The sequence below is a fragment of the Acanthopagrus latus genome, chromosome 2 (genome assembly GCF_904848185.1).
Source record: "Acanthopagrus latus isolate v.2019 chromosome 2, fAcaLat1.1, whole genome shotgun sequence".
In the NCBI taxonomy this organism is placed as follows: Eukaryota; Metazoa; Chordata; class Actinopteri; order Spariformes; family Sparidae; genus Acanthopagrus; species Acanthopagrus latus.
Genome location: NC_051040.1, coordinates 5398946 through 5425322, shown reverse-complemented (window position 1 = coordinate 5425322; position 26377 = coordinate 5398946). Strand labels below are relative to the sequence as shown.

Below are 26377 nucleotides of genomic sequence, written 5' to 3'. Positions count from 1 at the left end.
CTTTATGCCACTGTGTTGAGTTTCAAACAATGGCGACTGAAACTGGGCTGATCATGTTTGAGTTGTGGAGTTCATACATGGTGAACAGCAGGGCATTTAAGAGGGAAGACGTAGGAGGAGATGGTGCGTATGGCTTGTTGAACCAATTTAGGTTAAAGGAGGGAGGGAATTTTCAGTACTCCTGCGTAGGGTATGACCTACCTACGCCGTACCTTACCATGGCTTAGATTCGATGCAGAATTCTTAACCCAAACTCCGGCTCTCACATTTAGCCGAGTGTTTGGAAACAGTAGGAAGGGGAAGGGATAGTACTGGCAGTAGCAGCGTAGACCGAGTACATGCATAAAACTGTCTCTGAGAAAGTTTTGCAAATTCAAAACCCTCATGGTTTGGAAATGCCTAATAGCAATTGATCTTATTTGTAGTTCCTGTCAACAGTTTCACAACAATAGTGGTCTAAGGGGGAGATAATTTTGTGTTACAGAACCACAGTTAGCCGCTTGCCACTTGGCAGCACGGCTGATTAGAAGCAGCTCTCTCGGTAGATTTATGACGTTGCCACCTACAGGCAGAAAGCGTTGCAGTCTGTAGACATGTGCCATCTTGAGGCAGTTTCTTGGTTGCATATTGATGCCTCTGCGTTAACTCAAACTGTACTGACAAATCTGCTGGGCTGACACTTATTTTGAGGGCCTGTTGTCGGATGAGTAGCTTGTTTTCATGTGCTTTACATCAGTGACACTGTTCTTGTTAGAGTATCTGCAATATAGTATTTTTCTCATTCCATTTTTTTTTTATGTTTTCATGTATTTAAACAAGTGGCCCTTAAATGTTCACTTAAATGGACCACTAACCAACATAATATAAGATATTTAGATATATCCCGCCTAATGCTCTTTTCAGTAGTTAGTACATTATAGCAGAACAACTTTTCAAAGCGCTGATTAAAATACTGACACTTGTGTTTATCAGCGTTTGTCCTCATTGTCATTCCCAGTGAATTAATTCCCTTGGTAAGAGGGATTTTTCCCCTCTATTATGCTGCCTTGGCTGAGTTTGAATCACCGAGCTCATCTGTTTTGCCTGAAGTAGTCAAAGCGAGGGAAAAAAACAGCTGTCTAGTCAGTGAAGGGATGCCTTGCCAGTTGAGCTGTGAAATCCACACAAGCAAGCAGGATAATCTCTTCCACCCAGGCCAAATATCATATCCTGGGATGGAAATACAGATAGTCTCATGTACAAAACCTTGACCTAACAGAGTGTAATTTGATCTGACAGCAGCATAATCTATAATATGCTGTCCCAAATGTCATCACATTGGCACTGAAGGTAGATGTTCCTTTTTTTGTTTGAACGGCGATTACACCGACAACATTACATAGGCTGAGCAGCATGTTGTTAAAATGCAGCATTGTATTCGGTTACGTAGCTTTTCCTATTGTGATTCAAACGAGATGAAGAGTGACTCACGGAGGGACCCACCGACATGTTTGTTTGTGTGTTAATGTCCAAAATGTTCACATTTTCTCAGCCTGTAACAACCTTAGGCTGGCTGGGGCCCTTGTGCAGAGCAGACTGGAAGTGACGGATTGATTTACTTGTGTTTCCGCTTCCCACTCCAATTTCTGCAACTTGTACTGTGGATCACTACGATGAGCCAGTTTATCGCTATACGACAGCCTCTGTTCAGTTAAGTTATTGTTGTTCTACGGCCCAGTCCTATAGATTGGTCAGAGCGAGCCTGGCTGGGTTCTGCACTTCCTCCTTGAGCAGATGCTTTGACGATAGCCACATGGCCGAGTCGCTCATCTAAGCTCTTTTCTTTGCTTTTCAGGTTTCACTGTCCATTTGTAATACAGAGCAGACACTGGTACAAGCTACTTAAACATTTATTACCAGACTACTAAACTGCTCTTAGTGGTAGCAGCAGAACTGTATTTTAAAGAGTAGACGTCCTCTTAATTTTAATTTAGCATGTTTAATCAGGAACAGTCTGAGGCTGTACTTTGGCAGGAGAAGGACTGGGACTTATTCATCATCAGTTTGCCTTTTTCAAAGCAATCGACTACATGTTTACTTGACCAGATGCCACTATTGGGACAGAGAAACTGCCTGTAACTGGTACAGGCTATTTTGGGGTGAACTAGGTACTTTTGCACAATTCCCTGTCCTGATCAGTGGAAATCTGCGTAATCAGTGTTTATCTTTGAATGTCGGTGATCACATCATGGGAAAGTTGTTTTTTTTCCTCTCGGGCAGATTACCTGAGAGCTCAATGTGACTCCCTCTCACTAGCTGCGACATGCAAAAAGACCTGAAGCGCTGGATCACAAGGCCCACTTAGACGCACACAAGGGCTGCCTGCATGCAGAAACATGCTCAGGGACATGGGCTCTGCTGCAACCTTGAACTCTCCCTGCCACTGTGAGAGCCACCACTTGCCCAGACAGCGGTGAGCTCAGTGCCTGCAGGGTTACAGGCAATTTAGGCAATCCTTGGAATGAAATGTCTTTTTATAATACACATGAAGGAGAATAGATGTTTTATTTTTCAAATGAAAGCATCCCTTATTAGCCTAGTGAGGCAGCAATGGAGAAGAGGGTAGTGAGTGTTGTCCCTGAATGAAATGCTAAAATGCTGCTCTGTGGTTTCTGTTCTCTGTGCACAGGAAGTTTGACCATTAGGGTGCAGAATTGAAACAATCTGGACATGTTATGACCGTGCAGAGTTGAAGCGGCTGATGTTTCCTTCTTAGAAATCCAGTTAAAACTTTTGCATTAATATGAAATCCTGTTTCCGGCTACCTGACAAATTTATGTCTGTATTCACTCCCCTTGTAGTTCTGTTTTGGTCTTCACCTCATCTCAAAAATATTATTCTTTGCGTTAAATTATGGTCTCATTTAAAGTAAAACGAAGACTATAAAGCAGGGTGTGCTTTAGGGTGTGGCTACCTTTTGATTGACACGTCGCTACCACAGTGTGTCCTCAGGTTCTCAGTCAGATCCAGTCAGGATATCCTACCCAATTCCACCCACTCGTTCAAAAATGGTCACCTCTGGTTTTTAAAAAAACAAAAAAAAAACAAGATGGCAACCGTCCACTAACCACTTAATGACGTCATGTTGGGTTTACACTTGGTTTTGTCCCATTTGTGTATTTAAAAAAAATTTCTTTTAGGTCAGCTCAGAGTTTTGTCTGGGTTTGTAAAAAGGAATTTAACATATGCTCTTAACAGACAGTATCTTTCATCAGCCAGCGGTGTGAGAAGTTATTTAGTGCAGCTATTAAATTTACTGCTCTACCTGATGTTTTTTTTTTTTTTTCGCAGTCACACTTGATCCAATGACTTGTCTCGACAGTGTCAAAACCAGTTGTTTTTTTTTTAGGCCAAGGTATTAATTATTAAGGCAAACAGCTTTGAATTCAACTGAATTGTTTGTTTTTCATGGATAATGGTATCTAACTAATATCTAAGATATATCAGTATCATGTGATGTTTTGTTTTTGTCCTTCTGGGAAATGTCAGGCTGATGATAAATTTTTAGAGGTCACATATTTTCTGCACCATGATCCCCCAATGCCCCCCCCCACTGCACACTTTTTCCTCGGCTGGAGCCTGTGAGAGCTCTGCAGTGTTTTCTGTGTCCGTCTCTGCCAGCGCCGGTCTACACAGACCTTATTTGGAATGTCAGAACTGATAGGAGTGGGAGTCAAACAAAGCTTCCCACTCATTTATTTTTTCTCCTTACTTTCGAGCTGCAGCAGTCCCTTTTCAAACCGAACTAGCAGTGGATTGTTTCAGAGCGTGAGTGCAGATTAGTGTTAGACTGCTCGCCTGTCCTAATGCATGTGTGTGTAATTTAAGTGAAAGCTGAGAGAGATGACAAAACTCAACAAGTATACCCTTTTCAACTAGTGGATTTTTCCAAGCTTTTTTTTTCCATTGAAGCGGTTTAAAACACTAAATGTGTTTCCCCTCTCTAAAAGCATGAGGCTTATCAAGACCTGGCTGAGTGAAGCAGCATTAGCACAGCATTAACCACTCAGCCCAGGTTTCCCACGGGATATAAAATGGATCCTTGTTTCACTGGGAAATCGCCACAGCAATGCTGCTAAAGAGCACTTTGCTGCAATCACATCAGATATTGACTAATATTGTTTCCTGATTTGGAACAGCAGTCGCTGGGCTCAGAAGGGAGCATTAAGGAATTCATCATCCAAATAGCTGAGCAGTAGGACATAAACAGCTCATAAGTACTAAATATGGTACAATTAAAGATCGTCTCATCAATAGTTAGTGAAGATGCTAAATAATTCATACTAGTGTGATGCCGTGCATTAGCTAGTGAAGCTAAATGATGGTTTTCTTTCTAGTGGCCAGAGATATAACTGAAATGGCTCAGGACTGTGTTGCTCAACTCAGCAGTGGCACTGTTGGCTCTCACCGTGCTGCAGCTGCATGCTGAAGAGCAGCCAGATGTTTGAGATGGTGAAATGAGCCTAGCGAGCAGGAAACGGCTCTGCATGCCATAGGAATCGTCTTTGAAAACAGGAAGGGAACTTGTTCCCTGCTTATGGGCCTTTTCCTGTGGCATGACCGGAGGCAGGCCTTGTGTTTGACGGTTGCTGGGAAAAAGGTACTTGTGGTTGTATGGCAATGGCCTTTTAAGGGTACAAACATTCGAGGAGGGCTTAGGACCTGTTTAACAAGGGATTTGTTGTCAGGGAAGCTAAAATCATCACGTTGTCTATCCATAGTGGCATCATTTTCACATGTTACTCTTCGGATCTTTGGAACTTAATATCATATAACTCCAGGCTGCCTAAAGTCAAAGGTGTCGGTGTTATTATCCTGGTTTAGCTTCTCTTATGTAATAAATAGCTAATCCTAACAACTAGAAATGTTAACTTGAGGAGTTTTCTTTCATTCTTTCCATGCTCACAGTGACCTCTGGTGTTTGCAGACTTTGATAATTTCTTATTCTTAAGCCTTCGCTGTTAAGAATCTTTTAATGTTCTGATTTATGTTAACCTTCCCACACCCTCAGGCAGTTTCCCAGCCTGAAAATTGTTTCTTACCGTCTGCCTGTCACATTTAAGCGGACACAGCACTCATACCAATTTAAAGAAACATGTCATCATGGTAGATACATCATATCCCTTCACTTTTTGGTGCAGTGTTCAGCACTTTAGATGTGGATTGGACTAGCGAGAGCTGATAGAGGGTGTTTCCAGCACACAGGGTGTTGGACCAATGAGAATTTAAGCCTGTTACCACTAAATTAAAGCCTTTGCGCTACAATAGCAGCTCAGTCTATATGCAGTGGGCGGGCAAGAGCTATATGGTTATCTGTGAGTAGCTCTGGGCCTGTTTGAATTGTCTTCATGTCCAGCGCCTATCTTTCTTTTAAAATAACTAAGTGGGGACAAAGGTGGGATTTGTCTTTAATAGGAAAAAGATCATGATGTGAAAGTTGAACCTGGAAATGGTTTTTCAGTGTGCTCGATGTATTATGGCAGTTAATTGGAACACGTCCTGTAGTTTCCCGATTTTAATCATTTATTGAAGGGATCCCTTTTACTGTGGAAGCGAATACAGTGATGTATGCTGCATGGGATTGAGTCCGGGGAGCCCTCAGTCCCCCTCAGTAAATGTCTCTGTGGTTAAGAATGACATGTAGATGAGAGGCGACAGCAGTGTCAGGAGCTCTGTGAGCCACATGGCCATGGGTGATGTGATGTGACGGCTTGTCACTGCGATGTTGGTGACCTATGGTACGTCTGCAGTGGCGTGGCCTAGCTGGTGCTGCGGTGATGCCTTGACAGAGTCTGCCTCCCCCCTCCCACACAAGCTCACACACCCCATATTTGTTCCCAGGATCACTTCACCGCGATCCTTCCATGTTGGGAATCTGCGGGCCAGGAGTCTTGAGCTATCTGACAAAATACCTGACAGGAGAATATACTCGAAGAATATTATGCACAGTAGGCCTTTCAAACTACTTTTATAGGTCAAGAGTAATTTGTGTTTTAGGTCATTTTAAGGGATGCCTATTTGAAGTAAGAATGATTACAAGTCCAAAGATTGCAGAGATGTTTTATTTAAGCGGTCATATTTTCGTGGGGGTCCATGCATATTTTTAGAGCTGCCTCCTCCCGCCTCCTTTAACCTTGGCGATATCCCATTAAACTCAGTGGCTTGATTTTGAACAAAGGGCATGCCAAAGCAAGGACCGATCGGAATGCAGCTTTTAATCTGTGCATTTGGATAAAGGAGAGCTGATGTTTGAATGGGAAGTGTCTCCGACAGGATTTTTTTTTGTGCGCAGGCTGCCTTATATTAAAATAGCAAGTTTCTCCATGGAATGTTGGAGCTGAGCTACATTAACTGTTGAAAAAAAAAATCTGCCTTCAGTAAACATAATGGATGATTTCTCTTCAAAGGAGCTCTTATCATCTCTTCCCATTTCCCAGAGGCTGCCACAAAGCTGCCTCTCCTTTTTTTTCCTGCTGCCGCTGCTGCTGCTCATCCTTCTCTCCTGCCTGCTCTCTGGAGGGCAGCCTCAATCTAATACAACTGTGTCAGGAAGTGTGGGGATGCAAAGTGCTGATGAGCCAAAAGTAGCCCACCTCTGCAGTGTGCCGCTTCATCCCATCACGCGCCAGCCTGATTAGGGAAGCACACCATGAACCTATGCACACATTCCCGTGCAACCTTACGGCACATGCCCTGTAGAAACAGATTAAATATGTGTCTTTTGTTAAGGGAATATGATGAGTTATATTCCAAGTCTTCCACTTTGAGAAAAACATCGATTTTACAATTTACTATGTGTAATAAAAGGATCAAGCCTACTGATGTTATCATTCTGTCAGCCAATTTATCCACCAAAACACAGTGAAACTGTTTTAATTCAGTGCTAAACGTAGCTGCCAAAAGCTATCTTATTTGTAATCTAGACCTTGTTATCTCTAATAGATATATAGTCTTATTTTTTAAAATATAAATTCCGTTATGATTCCTTGTTGCTGCCTCAGTACACCTTCAAACATATTTCATTTCCCTTATTCTTCTTAATATTCTCAATTTTGTCCTAAATCCGTGTGAAACTTAACCCCTTAAAAAAAGGAAACAGTTCCAGAAAGACAGCGCAGAATCTGACCTGATTTGACTGAAACTCCTCCTCCTAAATTGCCTTGTGAACGTACGTACAGCCTCAGCTTCCTTACATTCCTTTAAATAATTAAGAATTTCAAGTTATCCAGTATGTTCTGGATATTTTCTCTGGATGTAGTATCATGGCTTACAGCATTAGACAGCTAGTACAACCCTATAATTAAACTGAGCCCTCTACACTTTCTCAGCATTCTGCAAGCAGATAGCTGAATTTTGTATGGCAGCTGATCATTGGCACAGGTCTTAGGGCTCTTGTTTCTTATCTGGCAATAAAGGAGCTGAAATCCCCTCTTGCAACAGTATGCAACCTGCAGAACCGCATAAATATTATGTCTCCCTAGGAACACAATAGTCGTATTTATGCCTTTATTTTGGGACTGTTTTTTCCATGTCAAGTGCCGAGAGGAAGGTTTCCAACTCTCGCAGGAGCGGATTGCAACATGTTTCAGGGCTCTGGTGAATAGATTAAAGGCTGGCGAGCTCGATCTTTTGTTGAGCCGCACTCTCATACTCAAACACAGACACAAAACCTTCGAACGATCTCAAACCTATATCCTTCAAGCGTGCATTACTCTGAGGGCTGTGCTGCTGGTATGACAGATGGTACCAGGAGGCCTGGTGTTGTGTCCCTGTGATGGCTCACCCGGAGCCCCATCCACAGTGCTCAGCATCACCACACTGCTCAGCTTGACACACGAGCTACCAGCCCTCCAGCTCCCAGGAATAGATAGCTTCTGTTGACAGGGCCAAGGTCAGGAGCCTTACTGCCACAGTCAAAGGGCATCAATATGCTGGATTGAAAAGGTTATGTTCAACAATGCGATCCAGCTCTAATCTACTTCTTAAAATTATCTCGTTGGAACTTGTGTCCACGAGCAGTACAATAACAAACTCCGCTGCCAGAATAAATGTTGGCACTAAACATCTCTGCAAACAACCAACTTTGTTTCTTTTTGTTACAACTTCACTTTCTTTATATTCAGTTTTCAGTTTTGGCTCACCTGGTCCTGTCGCCAAACCAGGCTGGAAATTGTCCCAACTTCTTGTTAAAAATGCTCAGTTTTTAGCTGCAAATTGTTCAGACGCCCACCAAAAATATTGGGTTTTGTTGCCACAAACATGGCAACAAATTTTTCCCAGTGTCCCGTTAAAAAAAATCCAGTGGTTTCACACTTCTCATCTAGCTGTCACAAGACCGCCATCAGCTCCTGCACCTGATGACAGAGTCAGCTCATATACATGTAATGTGAATATGACACGCTTTGGTAAAATGTTGATAAGATCAATATGAAACAAACAAATTTAACATTATCTGTTGTTTGCGGAAATGGGCAATGGGCATAGAATGGATAGATACCACAAGACGTTTGTGGTGTAAAATATTTAAAACACGACAGATATATTGTGTTCCTTTTGGTTTACTATAGTTGTTTGACGTTTAGATGTTGCAACCCGGCCCCGGATAAGCAGACGAAAATGGATGGATGGATGGATGGATGGATGGATGGATGGATGGATGGATGAATGATTTTCTTACTTCTGCAAAACAAAATCTCCTTTAGTTTTTTGTAATCATAAAAACCATAATTCAATTTCTGAACCTAGACCTTAAGGGTTGGTTAATGTGTTTTGCCAACAGAGAAAAAAAAATGTAAGCATTCATGTTTCCATCTCTACAACGATCAGTATATAATGCATATGTCTGAGCCTCTCATGCAGCAGGAGTCACTTTCAAAGTGATTCAGAGCTTCTAAGCTCATTAAATGTTAATCAAAAAATCTATTTTCAGTTCACTTGGAGATCTGTCATGAGGATTTCAGGCCATTCGGAGGCCACTACTTCTGAGTGCTGAGTGAACAGGACGGTCCTTTATTTTTTGAAAATATAAGAAAAAAAAACTAGTTTTGGACCTTGGGTATTAGTTTATTGTCTCTAAATTGAGCTAGCACCAGGTATGTACACATAACAACGATCTAACCTCAACAAAATCTTGACTTCACAAAATCTTGAGGAGGTTGAACTTGGAATTTTAAACTAAGATATGCACTTGAGTCCATTTTTTAAATGGCACTGAAGCAGTAGTGAGGCAACCGCGTCTCACAATGGCTTTTTGCAACACATCCACTTTCCTCTCCATTATTCATGAAGTGTTTTCTCAGACAGTGCCTTGAACCATGAGGAGTGCTCCTGTCTGTCTTCCCCAGAAAGAGCCCTGTGGAACGAGAGAAAGTGTGCATGAGCTGCACACACAAGGAGGCCTGGTTTCATCTGCATTTGGAGAAAAACAGATGTCCAGTAGTCCACAGAGAGGCGTAATGTTTAATATTGTGCATCTCACTGAAGATGGCAAAAAAGAGCTCCTGAGTGAGACATTCTATAGATAAAGTTATGGAACACTTCCAAGTAGAAATTTTATATTTTACTAAAACTTCTTTGTATTAACTCGGCATCATTCAGCCAGACAGTCATTGCATCATCTTTCTCTTTCTTCTCTGTAGTCTGTGATAAGACCTTTTCTACTGAGTCTTAGTTTGTGTTTTTAACTTTAAAGTACTGGTTGCATTTTTACAAGATTTGTACCTACCTAAATTTCAAAACATTGTGCATTTTACATTTACATTTACATTTAATAATTAATCACTTTTTCTAGTTATTTATTGCCCTCTATTGTTCTCATGTATTTCAACAGCAGGAATATTGATACTGGATATTTTTCAGAACATAACACTTCATGATTATTGTTTGTCTACCGTGTTTGAACACAGGCGCCGACATGTTTTGAAAATTCAGATGGCTTGGGGGGGTCTGTAAATGCAGCACCAACAAGAGTTTAAAATAGGGTCTGCCTCCAGCTGCAGAATTACGCACTGGCAAAATATTTTGACCAAAAAAACAAAAAGGGCAAAAATGTGTCTTTGGCTGAATGCAATGTTTTTTTTTTTTTTGCTTCTGCCTTGACACTGGTCGTTGTCATGAGGCTTTAGCAAGTTTCACCTGTTTGAAAGTAGATTTTCCTACTGTACTGAAATAAACTGAGCGGTTAGTTGGAATGCAATCTGTCCAAGGCTTGGCGATATGGCCTACAAATATTATTGTAATATATTTAGGCGATATCACATTACACATGTTACCATTATCATATAATATTTTATTTTTGGTATTTTATTTTATGTGGTTCTTCAGAAAATCGTTTCACTTCACTTTAATGCAGACTGTAAAACCAGGAAAGGCCAAAAGGTTTGCCATATCATGATAAAATATGTTTAATACCAAATCTCATATCACAGTTTTAATGTGACAATTTATTGCCCAGCACTTATCAGCAAACATGCTTTCGATGGTCAGCATTAATGTTAAGTATTACAGTTCCTACCTCCCACAGCCACTGAATCGATCATGTCAGCGTCCCTCCCCCCTTTCAGTTCAACACCACCTCCACCAACATCATCCATCCACATCCATTCAATATGTTGAAACACACACATACACACTTATTAGCTTTAATAAAGGAGGCTCGGTGAGTCACAGAGATATTTGTGCCTTGATTAAAATGTGAGGATGTATCTCTGAGCAATTGTTCAGAGCATTAGCACAAGTAATGCAGACACGAACAGAGTAGAAATGTAGTGAACTGCGGGATTCAGTCCAAAGCCTCGGGCTATGAATCATCTTAATCTAATGTGTGCCAGCAGGTGGAAATGACTCAAATTTGTTCCCACAGTGAAATATGCATCACACTGATATTCCTCTCCTGTGTTCAGGTTGGTGTACAATCAGATCCATTTTGTTTCCATGCAGGCACCACATTAAAAGATGGTCAGATAATCACTCATTTTTATGTGTATACCACAGTGAGCCTGAGATTGCTGCTGGATAGACAATTTCTTCATCACCGAACTGTTGTTAATGACTCACAGGCACATGTGAAAGAAGAAACTCTTATTATTTTGTTGACACAACAATATACGTTCCTGTAAACATGAATAATCTCAACAGAAAAAGGCGTCGTGTTAGGGTTGTTAATGCTTCAGTTTTATGGAGTGTTGCAGAGTGGTTAGAGTTGTGAGTCATAGCTATGTGCTTATTACCTTAAAGGAAGACATGCATGGGGATATAGGACAAAAGGAAGTCAGATATCTGCACCGGCATGTTAAGCAGAATCTCAGCCACAAAGGAGAAACTCTGCTATCTAACGAAGCACAATGGAAGAAATATAATGTATGCAAATGAGGGAAACAAAGACCCTATTCTCCTCCCTGCGCTCTGTCAACTGTATCAGATTCCTAGCTATCTTCTCAGCTCATCCACTGCGCTCAAACTACATTTTATCAAAACAGTTTTTCTTAATGCTGCAGCAGCGTTCTGCTGCATTGGAAGTGTTTAAATAAAATTACAGATGAAAGCTTTGTATGGTTTAACTGAATTTATCTGCTTGATCTGGTTGATTTATGACAAAATAAAGCATTTGAGACATCATCAACGTTGCCGAATCAAAAGTTGTAACATTGAATGAAAACACTGCTATTAATAAAAGCAATCTTTGGAAATTTCACAAGTTGGTGGAGTGTACAGCATCTACAAGCCTCGGAGCAAATTGTGAAATTGGATTAATTTACATGGTGATACTTTGAGCTGCATGTAATGCTCCCATCTTCAGAACTATCACCATGACTTAAATTGGCTCGCAAGACAGCTTTTGAATCGAGTGGAATAATTAAAGTCTTGTTATGAAAACGATTTCTTTAGGGTTTTTTCTCTATTGAAATTTAAATTCCCAAACGATGAAGGTCGTTTTTTGAAAAACACTTATCAGTAAATAATAAATTAATGAAATGAAGGTGAGGGGATGTGTCCAAATCAATTGAGGTCTTTTCTGTCTTTTTTTCTAAGTGTTTTCTAAATTCTACTCTGTTGTGTTTTACAGCTTCAAGGATCCTTACGAAGGAAGATTGAGGGAAATGCACCAGGACACACACCAAAGCAGAATGGTCTCTCCTGCGGTTATTCTGGATCAGACTTTAAGCGGGTCCGTATGGATACCGGTGGTCTGGGACATGGGCCCTGCAACCATAGCTTAGCCCAGTCTCACTCCCTACAAGGGTCCTCAACCATGGGCCTGCAGAGGAAGAGTTACATGATGCCCCATGGAGTGGGGTCAGACATATTCAACATGACCCTGAAAGAAATGAAAAAAGAGCCCACTGAGGTCCAGTCCTGTGGCCAGTCGAACGCAGACATGATTTTTGACTTCAAAGATGAAGGTGGTGGTCAGATTGACCCAGACCTCCAGGATCTTTTTGATGAGCTGACTAAGTCAGTGCCAACACTGAATGACCTGGAGTTTGAGAAGATACTGAAGCAGGATGATACATTCGGCTTGGATCTCGGTCGGCCAAGCTCAGCAGGAGCGGCTGCCAGTCTTTGTTCCCCGATGGAGAGGCCGATAAAGATGGAGCACTCCCCAGATTTTGGCCAGGTTCATGGTGGCTCGCCGCAGCTTCGACCAGCCTCAGCAGGACCCTCTTTCACGTTGACCAGCACCTCCTCTACCACCACGTCACAGAAAGCTAATACTCAGGCAGCGCAGCCCAGAGCCATGCCCTGCTGGCCAGAAATATCTCACGCCGAACAGCTGAAGCAGATGGCAGCAAACCAGCAACAGCCAAGCTCTCTGCTCCATCACCACCACCAAACACCACCTGCGGGATTGACCAGCTGGGCTCCTGCCATGAGTACCCACTCCTCCACCAGCGCCTTTCCCCAGGACAAGGTCTCCAGCCCGGCTGCACTTGGCCAGCAGAGGATTGGCTCCCAGAGTAAAGGGATCAACAACTGCCTCTTCAAGTCGAATGGTCACAATGGCTCCCATCATTTGGACATGAAGGTTCTCAGCACCAAGCCCACGTTGCACTTCAGCCCTAAAGCACCCCATTCTGTCAGCCAGCCGATGCCTATCATGGCAAGCTCAGTGAACAAGACCTCAGCCCAGCAGCAACAGCAGCAACAGTCACCATCGACTGGCCAGAATCAGCCACATTCGGCTCTCCACTTCCAGAACCAACAGATCTCCACGTCAGCGGCTCTCTGTCTGCCACCCAAGTCTGTTCCTGCAGGGCTGCCGTTCAAACTATCACAACAGCGACAGGTAAGGGCTCTGTCCAAAACTCCTTACAAAGGATTGTTCATGAAATTCAAATGTTCTAGAAATTAGAACAACACTGCCTTTTGCTTAGCTTGATAACTAGGCAGTCTTAACCACAGCAAGGATCCAACTACAATAACACTGGGATGCCGTGTAGATAAAACAGAATGTTATATTTTGGTATAATTCTATTTGACATAAACTCAACTAAAAACACTGCTAAGACAATATGGTAGATGTTTAACCTCACCAACTTAATTGATTTTTGTAAATATGTGCTAATTCTGAATTTGATGCCAGTAACGTGTTTTAAACAAGTTGGGACAGAGGCAACAAACAGTCACATAACATGATTTGTAAATGAATTTACAAATTAATTATACAGCGTCCCAGCTTCTTTTGGGGGAATCGAGGTTACAGACTGTAAACCTTAAAATCCCCACAAAGTGGCCACAAGGTCTTTAAGTGACATCCTGTGTATCTGCAGTGATGTATGTGATTATGTGACATGTAGAATGAAATTGGAGTTACAGGTTTTCATGCAACATTTAGCCTTGGTGATAGCAAAAATGAGGTATGTGTTTAGATTATTGAGATAACCATGACCTACAGTGTCCCTATGAAGCACCATGACTTAAATGTACAACTAACTTATAGAGTTTGAAGCTGATAGTACAATATGAGGTAACCCAAATGTTCTATTTTTTGTGTTATTTTATTTATTTATTTTTTTCAGCCGATGTCGAATATCTTGCTTGTGTATTTTATCACACTGCGTATTCAAGGTGAATAACAAATGTTCTTCTGCTGGAGACACTGTAACATGACACACAGCAGTCAAACTCCCCGTCTTTGGTCTTCCTCATCAATCACTCTCCTCAGTTCGCTCGCAGCAGCCAACCTGCTGTCTGAAGCAGCAACAATGCAGCGCTGTTTGTTTTGGGACTTTTACTGTCATTGTTCCCGCTGCTGTCTATGCCTTCGCTGTTGTGAATCCCTTGAATATGTATTTCCCCTGAAAGTGTTTTGACGATGACACAGATTGCCAGAGCATGGTAGATTAACATGCAGGACTTCTAATTTCTCTGCTTGTCATGGTGGCTCCCCGTCAGGGCACAGATATGCACAGCGGGATTTGCTAATTGGAGGTTGTTAGCTACAAGGGACAAGTGGTGGAAAATGACAGTAATCTGCTTAGCCTGGTGCCGGAGGTTGAATCACTGATTTGTTATGATTGGGGAGATTTAGTCCGTCCCCTCTTTCATTTTTGCACTAACAGTATCTGTAGCCGTCTTTGTGTGAAATGATAATGCGAGCCACACAGGAGAGCTCTCATAACCTCTACAGATCAAGGGAAGTGCTTGAGTGACTGGGAGAGGGTGGGAGGAGGGTGAAAAGGAGGGAGTTAGACAGACATGGAAGTAAACAAGGTAGGATGACAAATCACACAGATCACATCGGTAAAACAGAACCAGTTTTACCACAGTGCTACAGAGTCACGTGAGGCTGATTATGTTCATGGATGGTCTCTAGACTTAGTTAAAATCCCCCTGAAATATTTACATTTTCAAAAGGTTTCTATGAATGTATGAGCAGTATGAGTGTATTGATCAGTGTTGATTGATCTGTCAATTTCTCAATTGATGCATTAGTTGTTTAGTCTATAAAATGGTGAAAAACGTTGATCAATCCTCCAATGTCTTGTTTTGTCAAAAACCTTAAGATATGCAGTTTACTGTCATTGAGGAATAAAGAAACCAATAAATATTCAGATTTAAGAAGCTAGAATCAGGTCATTTTGACCTTTTTTACTGTTAAAAATTGATTAATCAATTGTAAGAGTAGCTGAGGATTTATTTTATAGCTGATAACAAATTGATTAATTGTTTCAGCACTAGTGCCAGATACTTTCTGTACACACAATACACGTAGTAATTAAAATTGTAATCAAACTAAGAGTATGGCTTAAGTCAGAATTAGCACTGACATTAGTGCTATTCTATAGCTACATGCTATAGTAGCGTTGGCAGTAGGGATCGTGCATGTAGCATGTTAAACACATAAATTATAACCAGTCAAAGCTGAAAATTACAGGTGTGAGACAGAAAGGGAAGCGACTGAGAAAAGCTGGATATCAAATAATGAAAAAGCCTTAAATGGATTTTGATTAATTATTTAATAAAGCAAACTTTTTCCAAAGCCTGGAGCTACTGAAAGTAAAAGCTCAGTCACCTCTGGTCTTTAAAATGCTGAGGACATGCGGCTGTGCTGGAGTTCATTAGGGGTAACGGTTGGGTGAGACTTTCCCAAGGACGTTTTTAATGTGCAGTTTGTTTGAGCAAATGAAATATGCAAACGTGAAGTTATAGTGATCAGGTAGTGTAGGAATTACGGAGGAGAACCGAGAGCCCCCTTGTGATTTAAGTGTTTGAAAGAGGCTGATAATGGTGTTTGTCTTCTGCAGTCAGCACACACGGGGTTAAAAGTCCAGCTAATGAGGAAGGGACAGCTCACAGAGAGGAGGGGAAAAAAAAGAGTGGAGTCTCTTCCCACAGTGAATTGAATTAGTAATGCCGGAGAAATAAAGGTCCTGAAAGAGTGCCCTGCTCCCCTGTGTAACACTAGCTACCAGCAGTGGGTTTCCTCCCACTGAGTGAAGCTGAAGACCGTATTTTTTTTTTTTTTTTTTAAAGCAGCCAGAGATGTGAGCTCTGCTGCTTGTTTGAAGCTTCATACAGTTTAATAATCGGCTGCTGAGTCAAACATGTCAAAATTCAAAATCCACCACTCTGTAACCCTCAGACACACACACTCTGGCAGGCGGCGTACAGTGGAGGACACTAATGCATTATGAGACCTGGGTTACTGTGGTTGGTGGGCAATGCTATTTCAAGGGCAAAATGTAATGCTGCTCGTTACATCGGCCGTGTGGTTGTGTGTATTCAAGCTAAAGAAAGGGAAGCACTTTTTTTTAGGTTCCACTTTTGCGCTTTAAACTCCAACTACAGTCCTGAAGGTAGCACAGACACTTAACTTCAGGAGTTTCTACTGACTCTGCAGGTTGAGAGCACCTTTTAGCCTGAGGATGTTTTTTGACCTCTGAAGTACCAAAAATGATCACAGGTCTTTGTGCCACTATGGAAACTTTTCCTCCCAGTTTTACAAGAATATGCATGGTCTCCTCTGTTAATATGCACCATACAGTTATTCATGCAGGTGCAGCAATAACTATTTTAAAGAAATATTAAAAACAAATTGGATTTCAAGCGCAATCCGAGGTGTGTTCGAGCTGTTCACTCATCTATAAATGTACTTGTTACAAAGGGAATCGGACCCAGAACATTGAAAGAACTCTTTTTTAATTGACTTCCAGTTCCATTATAGCAGAACACGGATATATGTGTATAGTTTTAGTTAAATCTAAAGATGAACATTCAGATTGAGCTTTACAACATCTTATCAATAGTGACTTATCACTTAAGTCAACATGGTAAAGCTTTATATCCAGGTCCTTGTAATAAATAGGTAATAAGGCACCTATAAGATGCTTATTAATGTGTATTATATATATATATATATATCTATATATATATATATATATATATATATATATATATATATATATATATATATATATATATATATATATATATATATATACACACACACATATATATTAATAAGCATCTTATGAGGGTCTCATTAATTATTTGTTAACATTTATTACACGGACCTTAATATAAAGTGTTAACAGACAACACTGTCACGTCAACTAAAGACAGACATTGGGCAGCATTTTCATCATCCTAGTGATTAGCTTCAGCTACGGATTTACATTTTAAATACCAAACGGGAGCTTGTACGTTGGTTGCCAGAATACTCCTCTTTACTGAAAATTCAGAAACCCAAATTACAGCTACAACTGAAGATAAAGGTCTGTGCTCAGTAAATAATGGCTCCTCCATGTTTGTTGACGATCTTGTGGCACAACATCCCTCGGTTGGGATAAGAGCAGGGCCACAGGGGTTGAGCCTACCAGGTCACTCCAGCAGTGCTGTGAAGGGAGTACTTGTTTCCTGGGAAAGGGAGCCGCAGCCAAGTCCAGATGCCGAGGCGCTCCCCAGGGACAGCGTCATGAGTCCAGACTGGAGGAAGTGCAGTGTGAGAGCCGGCAAGGCTGGGCCTGGATCACTGTCAGCTGCCTGCACTGCCGCAGGATGGGAGACTAAATCACTCTGCTCCTTCTCTGAGGCCTGAACCACATGTGGTATTCATTTACAACAAGCTTGTGAAGAATGAGAGGGGGAGAAAAAAACATGGAAAACAGCTTTATGACACATCAGGATGACAGAGAGGATTACTCAGTTGTACACGCTAAAACACCCCTTGTTGGGTTTTTCTTACAACAAAGAGGGAACAAGCCCTCTCCAGTGTACCTCTGCAGGGAAAATGTCTGTGGCGGTCACAATTTCTCACAGGCTCGATAACTGGATGCAGTGAATCAAAGCCAGTGACTCCGCTTTCTAGAGTAACAGGAGAAACCGCTGTTTTGATGTTTTAGTCCCTGTGTAACCTCATTGCCATGCTTGGTTTGCTGTGTGGGTTGAACTCGGGCAGAGAAGGCGAATATTAGCTCGTGAAATGGCTTGTGACTCCTGATGAGTTTCAACCTCCCTCATTCTGTGATCTTGTCTCGTTAGTTCTCCAAATTTCATTCCCATTCATTATCATTCACACACACACACACACACACACACACACACACACACACACACACACAAATTTATGCACATACTTCCCACTCTTTCTTTTTTTTTCCAGCTTTTCTTTCAGGGACCACAAAGTCACCACCCTGTAGAGATTCATCCTCTGCGAAGAATCTGTCCTCTAAGTAATGGCTTCAGCTAAACGCACTGTTAGATTTCTAATCCATTTCACCCTGGGAAACATTTTAAGTCAACACGGTGACTGACATTGTATACACAGCTCGTGTTGACTTGGATTTGGTGCACAATAACCTTGCTCATGACAAATGCTCGCACTGGGTTGAAGCTTTAGCTTCATAGAGAGAGTGTCCACAAGAAGGACTGGTTTTACTTGGAGCCTTTAGACGGTCGCGGCACTGCTGCCTTAAAAAAAAAAAAGCTAAAAGGAAAATATGCATTACAAGGACGTATAACATCTCAAACACCCATGGCTGGTGAAAGCTAATCTGCAGAAGCATACGTTCAGGACAAGCCCTCAAAACAAAAAGCCGGTTTGGATATCTCAATTTCATGTGAGTGCTGCCGACTACAATGTTTTAATCAGTGTGATAGTGCGAGGAGCCAAATGGGTTTCTAGTGGATAGAATGCCTCTTTGCCAAACACAACACTGTGATCAGTAAAGGAGAGCTTATTAAATGGAGGTAGTCATGGTGCTGGCGCTTAACTCCCCATTGGCACACATTTCCTGCTGTCTCAGGGATTCTTTCCACTCTCTTTAGACACAATTATCAAGGGAGAAGCAGGCCTTGAGGAGGGCTCGCACTCCCCCTTCCAAAAAAAGCCTCTCTCCAAGTCTCCCTTTTTCATCTGCAGAGGGAGTAGCCTTGACCACATTCTGGAGGTTGAATAGCATCTTTGAAACAGATCCATGATGTCTTGTACAGTCTTGCCCTCTAGTGGTCAAAGCGTATTATTGCACCGTTCTGGTTTTGTGTTTTTCTCCCAAAGCTTCTACAAAAAGCATCACTGACACTAGTGTAAAACATCCGTGTGTGTCTTGTTCTCAGGGTGTTCCTCCCGGCCCGAGGATGCCCACCAACGGAAGCTTAGGAGTCATGTCGGCCCAGTCGCAGCCGCGGCCCCCAGCACCCAGCAACCAGCAGAAAGGCCCCGCCAAAACTCAGGCCATGCAGCGACAGCTCAACCAACCGCAGCACCCCATCAGCAATTCAGTGGGTGACGTCTTGCATCGTGGTGCTTTCAATGGTGTTTTTTTTAAAATAACTCAATCAGTAATCACGTCTTTGTCTTTCCTATTCAGGATAAAGACAGTGCACATGATCAGTTCAGTCGTCATCTCACGAGGCCGCCGCCTGATTACAAGCAGTCAAGAAGTATGGTGGGAGTTCAGCAAGGAAGCATCTTCACAGGTAATGTTCATGTTGTGTTTTCTGAAATTTGATGTTTAAATATGCAAGTGACTCATCAGGAATTAAAGAGGTGCTGATTTGCACGAAGTTCTAGATTGGAAATTTGAGCATTGGGTGAAATATTTGAGACGAAGGTTTTTACAGAGGGGATTTTGGAGACCTCTTTTTATCCATCAGCAAATTCTGAAAAAAGATGTGAAAAACCCCCCCGGCAGAATAAGATAGAATCAAACTGGACAGGTTGTACTGCAGCGGGACTGAAGTGGAGATTATAAAAAAACTCATTTTGAGAAGACATTTAAAATTCTAAACATTTTTAGACAGAAAATAAGAAACTCCAGGTGTCCTAATGAAAAATAATCTTGTAAAAATCATCTGTGAACAGGATATTTTCATTTTTTAAGTGACTTTTTTCACATATGAATGAAAATTTCCACTTTCACATGCAGATTATATACATTAAAATGTTATTTTGTAAAGTTTCTTTGCGTATGGTCGAAAGCGCTAGCTATGAAATGTATCATTGTTGTTGTTGTTATTGTTATTATCTAATAAAATCTGCAGTTTGTGGCACCCACATGTTTTACAATCTGAACTCTGAAACCTAAATGTGAATCGTGGCCATTTTCTGTCCTCTATTCTACAATGAGTCATATTAATGGAAGGAACTAGCCCATAATCTCAGGATTACCAGGGAATGAAAAAACAGTGTTTTCACAGGTAGCGTCTCACCTTCAGTGCTGACAAATGACAACAATTGTAAACTATTTTTCTTTGTTTCTCTTCAGGTCAAAACTCCTCCCAGTCTTCGGGCAGTGGTCCTGAGAATGACCTACAGTCTATGTCTTGTCACCTCCCAAGTAGATCTGCTACAAAAATGAGTCCTTCGCCACCGGACCGCCGGTTTGGTATGGGGAATGATTGTCATCCGAGCTCTTGTATCGGCCAGTTCCAGCAGCATAACAATCAGAATCGAATTGGACTCAATCCGAATAAAGCCAGGTTCCTGGGGCCAAACGCACACGGAAATTCTTTTGTGATAAACAATAACGCAGCAGGTGTGCAACACCCGAGAACGACGGCTGACCTGCACTCCTCAGGGGTGCCGGGACAGGGTCTAGGAGGCCTGATGAAAAACGTCAACATGGGCTGGGGCACAGCCAACAAGCAAGTGACAGCCGGACTCAGTGTTAGGCGGCTACCCAATCCACTACAGTCTCAGGGTGCACAGCTGGACATGCCAAACCATCCGTACCAACAGAGACACATCGGCCCTCCCAACCAGGTAGCACCTGACATCGGGATGCTCCCTCATAACCCTGCGATAAGAGACACAGGCCCAAGACCGAGCCAGCCTCTGATTGGATCTCCATCAGCAGTGGGGAGCCTGAACCAGGCCTCCCCTGAGCAGAGGGTACCAGCAGGCAACTTTGCAGAGCCCAGTCCCAGCTCGAGCAGCTACCAGAATAACCGGGCCAACCGTCTGACCTTTGACTTCCTCCCCGAGGGAGACAACACAGTTCCAGGGATCAACACGGACTCAGACTTCATAGACTCTCTGCTCAAGTCTGGCTCTGGGAACGATGATTGGATGAAAGATATAAATCTGGATGAGATTCTGGGCAGTCACTCATGAATTTTGGGTCATCGATTGCTAAAAAAAAATCATAGAGGTTATGTATGTAAGATGTGAGGGGTAACATTTTTTAAAATGATGTTAAAATGGAATTTTATAAACTCATATTATTTGTTTTATTCAAGTATACTGTATTGTTTTGTATTGTATTTACTGTGAAAGGAATTTGTGTTCTGTCCTTAGTACTCAGCATATTTTACTCCCGGTATATCGGCCAAGAAACTGCTTTTCTCTGCAGTCACTGTTTCCGTGGTCTCTTTGTCATACTCATGCTGTAGTGCTGTCGTAGAGGATAAAATACCAACTTCACACTGTGAAAAGAAAACATTGCTGTGTTGCTTTCAAGTTTCTAAATCTGCATCCACTATTTAGCATGACATGGTATTAACCTTAACAAGTTTTGCTACCATACACACAGAGAATCTTGCCACAACAGATGTTTTCTTACTTATCGTTCAAGCTCTTTCATCTGTGGTAGTTTTTGATGCGATTTTAAAAAAAAATGTAACCATTAGTTTTTTTGTTTTTTTTCATGTGATATTTAATAATTATTGGGATAGTAATGATACATTATAATACATGTAATTAATAAAATTGATTTGAATAAATGAATAAATAAAAAGCCTTGTTCCTTCTTTGATAGATGCTTTGATTTGCAATCTAAAGCAAAAATAAAACTGCTTTATGAAAAGAAGTGTTCTCTGTGGCTTATATTATTAAAAAATAATTATTGTATAGTGTGTTAAAATCTTCCAAATCCCAATTTTTTCCTTGCCCCAAGGCCCCCGTTAATGCATTAAATTTGTATGAATGACTTGAAGTATAAGGAATTGTTTTACGACGTGTAGCAGGAATATGATTATTATGCTGCCAAAAGAAATCTGCATTTGAATAAAAATAGGCTTCTCAGTGCAAAGAACTGATTCTAATTTATATTTGTCCAATGTGAACAATTATGCTGAAGGTCAGGATGTTCTTTTCGTGTTATTTTGGGGTGCGGTACAATCAGCTATTCAGCGCTGTCTAATGTGTTTTAGTTTAAGTGCAAAAATATCTTCATATCTTCTTTCCATAGATTTTAGGATACACAGCAAAGGAAATCTACTTTAAGTGGTTTTAGTACATTCACATACATTTTATTTTTGTCTCCATTTTTTGTAGTCCATGTGGGTAAAAAAAAAAACTACAATACCCCATGAACATGCTTCAGTGACACAGATGTTTTGCATTGAAACTAATTAGAGGAATGTCTATAAAAACCAGCGTATCATTTGGTTTGCCTTGAGTTCCCAAAAACGATCTTTGATCAAAATGTTTCTATAAAAGCAGTATCTTCTAGGACACATGTGCAAGTGTCTTTCCGTCCCAGGTAAGCTTTAAGTGAAATTTACTCCTCTCAACACAAAAAAATAAATGAATAAAAATAAATTAAAAAAAAAAATCACTATTTGACACATGGAAAAAAAAAATCACTTGTGGACAAAAAAGAAAATCTGTTTCTCACGTGAAGGGAAAAAAAAAACGAAAAAAAAAAAAAGAAATCGGCACCAGAATAAAAAGAATTCTGGGAATGAGCAGGGCTGAACCTCCACCTCTGTGTCCAGTAATAAAAGACGTCTTCACTTCACGCGGCAGAATTTAGTGTGTCCACCAGGGTCTTACTTCAGATCAGATCAGGGGAAAAAAAAAGAAAAAACAATGTTTACTGCAGAGTCACTTTGAGTTTACACACAACATTCAACATTTTCCCCATTCCAACAGGAGCACTAAGCTTTATGCTTGAATATTAATCGATTACCATTTAATCTCATAACATTTTCTAAAAAAAAAAAAAAAAAATTGAAAAAGAATTATTTTGTGGGTGAATGTATTACTCAAGTAAAAAAAAAAAAGTTTTCACTAGTAAAAATGTATTATCAAAAAAATGTTTCACTTCTTTACTTTTTACCCCCAAGTGTGTGAAACCCAGTGAAAAGAATATGTTTCCAGTGGAGCTAAGATCAGTGTTTTCGTTCTGTAATACCAATTTTTGACCACAAGAGGCAGAATTGCTTCACTACTCATGTCACTTTTTTTACCCCTCTCAATCCATGAAAAAAAAAATTATTGGAGAAAACACATTTCTTTGACCCCGCACGATACATGAAAAAAAAAAAAAAAATCACAAGCACAGAAAAAAATATATATTTCATGAGTGAATTTCTTTGTTACTCCTCCCTGAAAAAAAATCTGGAATGCAGCTTGATTAATTGAATATTGCAGTTCATCTCTTTGTCCACAAAAAAATATGTACAGGAAAGTAGTGATATCCATGTTTTAGATTCAGGACACCACACTGCCCTGAATCTAAAACATGGATATCACTACTTTCCTGTACATATTTTTTTAAAACTTTTTTTCCCACTATTTATACAATAGACAACATTTTCACCATTCCAAAAAGAGCACTAAGCATTATCCTTAAATATTAATAGATTAACATTGTAATTTCATAACATTTTCTGTATGTTCCTTTGACTTCAACTAAACATCTCACAAAAAATCAAGAGTCATTGGGGGATGAGTATGGAAGCCCTGGAAGGTAAGGGATATGTTTTTTTTTTTTTATCTGGTGCTCCTTTTTCTAATTTTTTTTTTTTCATGTGTTGAGCCAAGTAAAAAAATCACTTTAACTGGTGAAATGTATTTTGTGTGTATGAAAACCAGTGGAAAAAAAGCTCTTTTCATTCTGTTTCACAAATAAGAAAACTTGTCACTTGTCATGTCACTTGTTTTTACTCTTCTCAACACGAGGAAAAAAAAAAGAGAACTTAGGAAAGAGGGCAGTGAACACTCCCGTTTCTAATTACAGATATAAATACTCCCGCGTTATGTTGGTTTGTGAGAGTTTTCAGAGTCAGTGAAGAAGTAGCTCCTCACAGTGTGCTAGCATAGCATTAGCATTCATGACTTCAGCTGGCACCAGTAGGGCTGTAGTGCCTGTTAACACACCCAATAAATAAACATTTACATTTAGACAGATGCTTTTCTGCCCTCAGGTGGTAATACAGTGTAACTGCAACACATGAGTGGCACTTCCGCCGAATACTTTCAAAATAAATCGTGAAATTAAATATTAGTGCCATATTGTGATGATCATAGCAAAAATAAATAAAACATACTACATAATTGACCAACCAATATTATTGTACATTTGCATCTGCACCGACCTGATTGCAACTAAAATGTTCCGTCCAAAAATGTTTATTTGCATTTGTCTATAATTTACAAAGCACTTGTTATACATAAATATTTATGTTGTTAGTCATGTTTTTTTTTATTTTTTTTTTTATACATATTCAAGATTCAAGAAACTTTATTGTCCATCACATAGTAACAGAAAATTAACTTTGGTTAGGGCTTGAGCAACATAAAAAATATTCACTCCCACAGATTTATGTATATGTCAAATTCTTACCTTCTAGTATGTACATAACAGCTCTGTTTATTTTTGCTTTTCTTTATAAAAATGTTTAGCCGTTTGTCTTATTCTAACTTCCTGTGAATTGTTCTCCATCTCAGTTCATGGAAGGCAAACATAGTGTACATGTGGACAAACCTGGCCAACACAGCTTCTTACTTCAGGGTACAGTATAGGTTCGCAGTACAGATAAGTCTGTATATTTAGAAATCATTAAATACAAATGCAAAACGGTGAAATACATTACCACACAAGGCAAATGTTACCACAAAGTATATACTTTATTTCAGGCCAATTTCAAAGTATCATATGAAGCAAGATATAATGTAACAGAATTTATTGTTCTAAAACACATGCACATATCTATCAAAAAAAAATTGAACAGATCATTACTGAATATAAATTCATTTCATGTGCATTTAGAAAACTCTAAATACAAAATCCTTTAACTTGTGTGATTAGTTCTACTGCTACAATGACAGTCAACAGCTAATATGCTCCGACAGTTACACTCTAAGTAAGCATAAAATCAGGTTTGTGTGACAAAATGCGTCATTGCATCAAAATGAAAACTCTGTAGCCGTGCAATACAAGCACTGTAGTGTACCACTCATTTTTAGTTGCATTGTTCTCACCAACACTGTTTATCCATCTTAAAATCCATCAACACATGATTTAATGATCAATAAAATCAAACTAAAAAGAGGTTTCTCACACAGAATAATAAAAAAAAATGTTCATGTTCTCTGATCTTAAAAAAAAAAAAAATTGTTCCATCAAGTTAATGCTACCAATTAAGTATTGGTTGGCAATAGAATCAGTGTGACATCATGCAAGTCCTCAACCAGGGGCGTGCGTGGTCGGCTGATTATTCAAAGATTACTGCAGTAATGCAATGATGTGTTCATGTTGTAAACGTCAAAATAATGTGATTATGAGAGAGTTGTCAGTGTGTTGTCTCCGTCGCTGCTGTAGCAGTTTCTTACTCGTAGAGAATGTAAACATGTGAGCGCTTAAAGAATCACTTGCTTCTCTGTTCTGAAACCTCATCCTTAAATCTCAGGGTTAGTCACTCAAAACAACCTTCTTTGTCTAAAAAAAAACAAAAACAAAAACAGAAATTAAAAGAATCTCTCAGCTATATACCTATTCAGACGTGTCCATTAACACTTTAAAAACCTACATCATTTTCTCATTAGCTTATACAGTGTGTTCAAACAGAGGCTGATTTACAAATCAGACCGTTTTTTTTCTGGACTCTGTGTGGAAAATGGAAGCAAAAATAAGTGTTAGCGTCATTACAAAAACATCTTTGGAATCCGCCACAACAATTCCTGACTGAGATAATAACTGATTGTTTCTTGATTATTTCACAAAAAAAAAAAAAAAAAAAGAAGAATTCAACAATCTGCGTAACTCACCGCCGTCAGTCAAACCCTGGCCTTCTACACTACCCCCCTCAACATGACTCTTAAACCTGCTTGAACTTGTCTTAGCTGTCTAACCCCGTAGAATCACACACTGTAACTCTTGTATACTGAACGTTGTCACAAATTGATCAAAGAGCTATAGTTTCTGTTTAGCTGAGAGATTTGCCTTTTTTTTTTCTTTTTTTTTTGGTTAATGTTCAGGAAATATAGTAAAAGCTGCATGTGATCAACAAATAAACAATAACACTAATATGTATATAGTAAAATCAGAGACGAGAAGAGAATCAGCTAAATGGTTAAAAAAAAAAAAAAAAAAAAAAAAAAAAAAAAGAAGAAGAAGAGCCAAAACTCAATCTGCAGTCTTGGCAGGATTCATCTTGGTGAAGTGATGCG

General features: G+C 40.2%; 1 protein-coding gene across 1 annotated transcript in view; it reads left to right on the top strand.

Moving 5' to 3' along the window:
• zmp:0000001236 (mastermind-like protein 2) overlaps positions 1-21929 on the top strand; it is a 38786-nt gene extending 16857 nt beyond the window's left edge. The window contains exons 2-5 of the mRNA XM_037084469.1: positions 12104-13324; positions 19096-19260; positions 19350-19458; positions 20247-21929. Of these exons, the coding sequence (XP_036940364.1) occupies positions 12104-13324; positions 19096-19260; positions 19350-19458; positions 20247-21094 (2343 nt within the window). The 3' untranslated portion in view covers positions 21095-21929. The remainder of the gene's footprint in view (positions 1-12103; positions 13325-19095; positions 19261-19349; positions 19459-20246) is intronic.
• The last annotated feature ends 4448 nt before the right edge of the window (positions 21930-26377 follow it).